This window comes from Theobroma umbraticum, unplaced genomic scaffold, assembly GCF_002168275.2.
Source record: "Theobroma umbraticum cultivar Fairchild unplaced genomic scaffold, ASM216827v3 scaffold_44.0, whole genome shotgun sequence".
Lineage (NCBI taxonomy): Eukaryota > Viridiplantae > Streptophyta > Magnoliopsida > Malvales > Malvaceae > Theobroma > Theobroma umbraticum.
The window spans coordinates 4837797-4844890 of record NW_018397255.1 but is presented as its reverse complement, the minus strand read 5'-3'; the positions used below and the strand labels follow the sequence as shown (position 1 = coordinate 4844890).

The window sequence follows — 7094 nt, the reverse complement described above, 5'->3', positions numbered from 1 at the left end:
TTTTAGGTAATTGATGTGGTAAAGCTGATTTAGGATCTCTTTCTATTCCCTTTCCAAGTTCTTTTTTTTTTCAATACTTCTTCCCATCGGTTGCAGGATGAGGCAGAGACAAGAGCCGTAAAGAATTTACATGAAAAACGTAAAGTAATGGAATTAACGAAGAATATATGTATGATGTTTGTTGCTGTGTGACTTAACATGTGTTTATACGTAAAGGATTTCTGAGTACCTCTTTGAAACACTAGATTACTATATATATATATGAAATTTTAAAATTATCTTATATATTGGTAGTAGAGTTTTTAATTTTACAGAAAATTTAAAAATAATCACATGTTTCGTTAGATTATAATGGAAGAAAATTAATAAATATAGAAGTATTTTTGGAACTTTGCACTTGATTAAAGAGTGAAAAGAAAAGAATATGGGATCACTTGATACATTTGGTGTGAATATATCCAAAAAGTTAATCTTATGTGGGAATAGAGAACAGGGGAGAAGAAAATGAATGCAAGTAGAGCATATATGTTTGAATAAAAACAAAGAAGATATAACAAAAGTAATGTTCAGTTGAATTACGAGTACTTTAGCATGGGCTACGTTGCTCAATCCTTGTCTCACTCGCAGTGTTCCAACTCCAAGGGCACTGCAAAGCCCATGACAATTTTGTCAATATTCTATACTAGTAAACGAAAACGAAACACTTTCACAAGCTTCTTGTCGTCATAGCTTACATGTATAATGCATATATACATATCATCGTTTCTCACTTTTTTTTCAAAAAAAAAAAAGTCTAATCTAAAGTAATTAACTTATATTTGTAAAGGATAGTATTATAAATTATTTTATAATGGAACAATTCGACTAAATTCAACTACTCAGAAATGGGTACCTAAATAATAATAATAATAATAATATATTACATTTATTGCTTGTGAGTACATAATCAGGTACACATTGGAAGACATTTTAAAAATATGAACCTTCCTACGATCCAAAAAGAAGAGGGACCATGGATAGCTGGTGCATTGCCTTCCAAAGCTTTTGGTTTTTTGGACATGAAAGATTATTTTATTAATAATTAGTTCGTATATGCATTTTCGTGGGATGATATTCTACATTCCTTTAGCTTTCATCACTATCTTCCAACTCTACTTTTCTTCATTGTTGCACAATATTAGTAAATCATACATAAATAGTGGATATTTTAGTTGAAGTACAAATCTTTTTCAATATCTTTGTTCATCATTGAGTTCACATATTGGGCACCAACCAATTATTCTAGTAATTATATTAAATATTATAATTATATCTTTCATTCTTTTTTTTTTAATTGCCTACTATATACTTGTGCAGGTTCAATGTACACACATAAATCTCCATGCTTATAATAAAATAATAATAATTCTTATACAAAATCTCAGCTTATTAATTGGGCTCAAATAGCTAGCTAGCATGTCAAAATTATCATGGTAATCCTACAACTCAGCTAATTAAACTCCACGAATCCCATTAAGCATCAACAGCCCCAGTTCAATTAACTCATCACTCTTTAATTACTTCGTTATCCTGTTAAAAGAATGTACTATTTTCTTTGAATTCAGAATATATACAGACACACACTTCACATGCAAAATATTCATTTTCTTGATGATAATTGATTGGTAGAAAATGTATGGATAGGAGGAGTGGTCATGAACTTAACGAAAGTAAAATCTAAAAAGTAAAAGGGAAAAAAAACAGAATGGAAAAGCTTGCAGACGTTAGGGAGAACTTAAAATAAGAATCATAAATGCTGATCTCAACCTCAGAGCTTTGCTCGTTTGCATCAGCATCGACATACATTAACTGCACCCACTACATATTTGTTTTTTTTTAAATGATTTTTTTACACAAAATTACTAACTCATAATATTGTTTTTATCATCATCATCATCTTTTATGATACTGTGAAACATTAGTGGGCTCTTAACATTGGGGGCGAGGAGATGGATGACGATCAATCCAGCTGCACTATTTTTTTTGGTGGGGGGGGGTTGGGTTATGCGTCTCTCTCCCATTCTTTTCTTGTCTTTTCCTTGTCTTCGAGCTAATTTTCTTGAGAATTGAGATTACTAGCTCCTCATCAACTTCAAGCAGCTGCTACAGGCTCGGTTTTAGTTGAAGCCTTGGAGCTGGTTGAAGATGCATGGCGTTCTTCTTTCTTTGAAGCTACACCTTTCAACTTTTCTTTTCTTTCGTCTTTCTTCATCTGCTGCTCCCTGCACTCTAAACTACAAAAGGCTGCATCCCCTCTGCAATAGTATTCTATAATCAACTCAGTGAATTAAATAATGCAACTAACTTGATCCTCTGTTAACAATGCTATAACTTCTAGATACCATTTTTTGGGGGTTAATTATAACTTCTAGATACTGCTGTGTGTGTGTGTATATATAGTATTAACAACTTAAGGATCATGAAAGCGAAGAGAAACATAAATTTATAGAGAAAAAAGGGCCCCAACCAAAAACACAAATACAATACGAAAACCAAGAAGAGAAGATTGAGTTATGAGAAGAATGATTACCAGGGAAAAAGCCAATTTATATAATTTCTGGATCTACAGTAAGCATGAATATTCTTATCTGTTCAACTATATATATGGTCTTTTAAAATCTTTTCATAAAAATTAAAATGAAAAAAAAAAAGATCCAAACTAATAGACTTACAAGACAATTTCTTGAAGAAAAAAGAAGTTATGATAAATTTAAAAACAGAAAAATACCTATACATATATATGTCTCGACTAGGAGCTAAGCGGCGTTTACAAAGGCAGCAAGAGCGCAAGAAAGGAGCGGTGTCGACGACATGATTAGTAGACCCTGATCTTCCAGCAGCAGGATTTCTTGGCGACACCATGGCCAAGAAACGTTGATCGTAACCTGCAAAGTTTCCGTTTGGAAATTCATGCAAGGGGTCTTGAGGAGGAGGAGGATCAGATATAATTAATGGTTCTTGGACGTCCTCAACGTTGGAGACATCGACGGTGATCCCTGTCATGCTTGTCGTCCTCTTGATCGGGTGGCGTGAGCGTTTTCCTAGCAACATGGTTTCTTGTTTTCTCTTTCTGGGTGATTTCTTTCTTTTTCTTCTCTCTGTCTCTGTAGTGATTTTTCCAGAGAAGAAAGAGAGAGAGTGGAAATGGAAGGAAGGGCGAGCTAGCGAGGGGGAGAGGCGGAGACAAGATAAACGAGATGGGAGGAGGGGAGAGAGAGAATCTGGGCCGTTGCTTGCGGGCACGGGGTCCCGATAAGAGTCCACCTCACGCTTTCCCTCTTGCTCTTTTGTTTTCTTTATATATTTACTTAGCAGTTCAAATTTAAAATTCAATTTAAAACTTTAATTTCAATAATGCGAAATACGAAAGATATAAAATGAAACCTCATTTGTATAATCCAAGAATCAATAATGGATCTTGATGTGCATAAAATGATAAACATTGGTCTTTCTTTAAATTTTTTAAAGTCATAAAATTTATTAGTCTTAATCTTGTTTAAAAATATATATTTTAAATTCTATTTACACTTTTTTTTATAAAAATCATTTATCATTTTTTGGCAAAACTCTTAATTGGTCAATAAATTATACAAAAGGGTCAAAAACGAATTTGGTACGTAATCTTTTAAGCATTTATTGTGAACCCCCTTTCGGTTTTATTCTTTTTTTTTTATTTTGAAATCCCAATAGAGAATTATGCTGCTATAATATATACAGTCATGTTTTTGGAGCTAAATTAATTATCTTTAATTTCAACATGTAAATTTCAATGCATAATTACTGGATCATGCAATTACGAAATAATTGTTTTTAATTTTCCAATCTTACATGGCTGAAAATGAATGACCTCAATAAGAGAGTTTTAGTGCGAAGAGTCAAATTCAAGATGTCCATTTCATGAGACATCATCTTAGTTCATGAACCACTACACAAACTCTTTCCATGTTTGTGCAATAACCTTATTTAAAATTAATTAAAATTATTTGTTGGCCAAACCAGAGGCACAGCATTCTTTTTCATAAAACTTTAAGTTACAGGAACTTTTAAAAGATCCTACCCCCCTGATTGGCATGTTAACAAGAGAAATGTTTAAATCAACCCCTCACTACCATTACTCCCTCAACAACTACCTTGTCTTAACCAGAAATTGAGGTTTTAAATAAGAGACCTATATAAGGTCAAATACACGAATTAATTTACTCCCACAATTGAGGGTTTCAACGTCAATATCACTGAGGTAACTTCATTTTTTGTTACCCAACATTAGATATTTTCGATATATTTACAAAATTATTGTATTGTGTCGTTTTCTCACAACGTTGAAGATAATGACTGTACGTAATACCCATAAGTTGTGCTGTCTTTCCTTTTAGGAGTTTGAAGGATTGGGCAAATAAAGAGTTGGTAGCAGGGCATGTAAAAAGGGTGCTGGGAGCAATGGAAGGATGAATTAATCAGAGGGGTGGGGTGAATCTAGACCAAAACATGCACATCGAAAAAATATTTGAGTGGACAATGGGCAGCCAACAAGATAATGATCTTTTTCACTTTTGCGAATGTTTGAAATTTATTTTGATGCTTTCTGATGTATATGTCTTGTTTCCAAACTCTTAGGGCACACTCGTACAATTGATAAGGAAAGTTCACCCCACGATTTAAAAGATGTCTCACACCTATTTTCTATTTCCTCCTTTTCTTCTTTGGTTACTGCCTAAGCCAGTCCTTCTGAACAGTGTAATTACATTTTCCCCCTCAAATTTACAATAAAATTTTAATGAAATTGTGCTTCGAATTGCTAAAATCAAATTCTCCAGCACAATATAAGAGAGAAAAGATATGTAAATTCCATCATTTGAAGTGTGGAGATGACATTTTTTTTTTCTTCTTTGTTGTTATAAACATGAAACATTACAAATTGTATTCGAACATTTGTTCATATAATTTTTTTTTTAACCTGAAAAATAAAGTTCTCTCATATCTTCCTTTTCAACATTTTATAAATTCATTTGTTTCTCATTTTTTTTATGCCATGGTTGAGCCGCAAGATTAATTCTAGTCTTGTTCCAACAATGAATAAAATGTGAAGTTGATAATTTGAAATCAACTATCATTTAAATTCTCCAAAAAAAAAATTCCATTTTAATTTATTGTGGAATGGGGCTACAGTCTGCAAGTTGGGGGAAGTTCCAGATCTGTAGCGGTCTCATTCTTACAAATGATCACTGGGACTCATGGGATCAGATTGACAGCTTTCAATATTTCATTAACATTATTCTTCATAATTAATAAAATATTTACAATAATTGAGAAAATAATTTTTCTCTAGAAAAAAGGGTTTCCCTGGATGACCTACCGCCAGTCTTTAGTTAATTTGGCCGATCAAAGTGAGATGCTTCAATGCTATGTTTGTTTCTTTTTTTCTGTAATATACGTACAAATTAAGAGTTATCTTTCATTAAACTAAATAAATAAAAATAGAAATGTCTGTCCTAAATAAGCTCTGTTCAAACCACCCAGTAATTATTAGTGTGGAAAAGGACAAAATATGTAAAAATCATGTTTTGTTTTTTTTTTTTTTTGGTGTCCTCCAATTATATTAGGTGTTCTATCTAATCATTCCTGTCAGCTGCATAAGGTTTAAGGATAGCAAATCAGGAAATTTTATGATAATTATTACACCAAGTGGGGCAAAAGAGCTGTTTTCAGTTTAGTCACAGGAAATATCATATGGGTGGGATCATGATCAAGCTTTATTTTCAATTATCATACAAAACAAAAAACAATAACCCAATGACTCCATTTTCACTGCAATATCCAATATACATGAAATTATAAATAATGTCATTCAGATTTTCGACCTATTTGAACTTAGACCCATCTAGCCTTTTTCTCTTTAAAAATATATAGAAATGATGAAGAAACATCATAAGCTGTTTCCTTCCTGTGCGAGTGAGTGATGATCCATTATTATGAGCAATATTTTTTTGCCCTCTTTGATAAAAAATGTTTCAGCAATTATTATGTACACTTTGTGTCAATTATTGGGTCCCCAATGGGACCCAAGGGCCTTAGTTTTCTTCTTATAAAAATCCAAACATGTAAAAAGAACATAAATCGATAAAATAGCAAATTTTAGAAACCAAAACAACCAATCAAAGTATGTAGTGTCGTCATATGAAATGGTCCTACCACAATTATGGCTCGAATGACAGATTTCCAGGTGGTGGTTGATCACCATCTGGCTAGTCACTTTTCAGACTTTTTACCTCCCTACTATTAACTTTTATCACCTTAATTATTTTTAAATGATTAACTTTTGTATTTCATTGCCATCACTCATTGCTAATCTGCTTTTGTTTTAATCTAATTCTTCTTGTGCATCCTCTTACTCAGGAGTACTTATACCTCCAGGTAGAATATTGTTTAATACTTGGAACAAGCTAGTGAAAAAAGAAAAAAATTTTCCAATAATTCAGCATTTAGGTGAAAAATTGGGATGACAAAGCCCAAAAAAGAGAAAAAAGAAAAGATGGGATAAAAGTAGTTTGTATTGTCCCATCTTGGTTTCATGGTTGTGATGACACAAATGCCAGTGAATCTTTATTGATTGAGATTGAGGGGAAGAGTGTGGAAATCTATTATGTCTATGACTAACAACAACAAAGTGAATGATGGGAGTGCAAAACTACTAGAGGATATCTTTTTACACTTGGGATAAAAAAAATGCTTAGTATGACATCGCAGCACATTTGTGGAAAAGAAAAGAGAAGACTCTTTCTGTCAATCTTAGGATGGTTGAATAAAATTAAAGGTGATCCAATTCCCAAGGGAATTGAAACTATTCTACCTAAGACTTCATCAGAGAGATATGTGAGAAAATCTTTTTCCCACTATATGGAGAATTTCCAGGAAATTTCATCCCTGCCCAACTGTATGCTTAAGTTTCTTTCCGTAGCCTTTATAGCCTTCTTCCATAGGAATTATAAAAGAACTTCTTCAATTTCTGGGTTCCAAGATGATGAAGCTGGACATGAGACTCTGATCAAAGTATACTG

The 7094-nt window shown here is 32.7% G+C and overlaps 1 protein-coding gene across 1 annotated transcript; it reads right to left on the bottom strand.

Moving 5' to 3' along the window:
- Positions 1–1774: 1774 nt before the first annotated feature.
- Positions 1775–3297, bottom strand: LOC110409399 (FCS-Like Zinc finger 5-like). Its single transcript, XM_021418728.1, has 2 exons — positions 2768–3297; positions 1775–2294 (listed from the first exon to the last, which is right to left on the bottom strand). The coding sequence occupies exons 1-2, from the start codon at positions 3088–3090 to the stop codon at positions 2132–2134; spliced, it is 486 nt and encodes a 161-aa protein (XP_021274403.1). The 5' UTR covers positions 3091–3297; the 3' UTR covers positions 1775–2131.
- Between the last annotated feature and the right edge of the window lie 3797 nt (positions 3298–7094).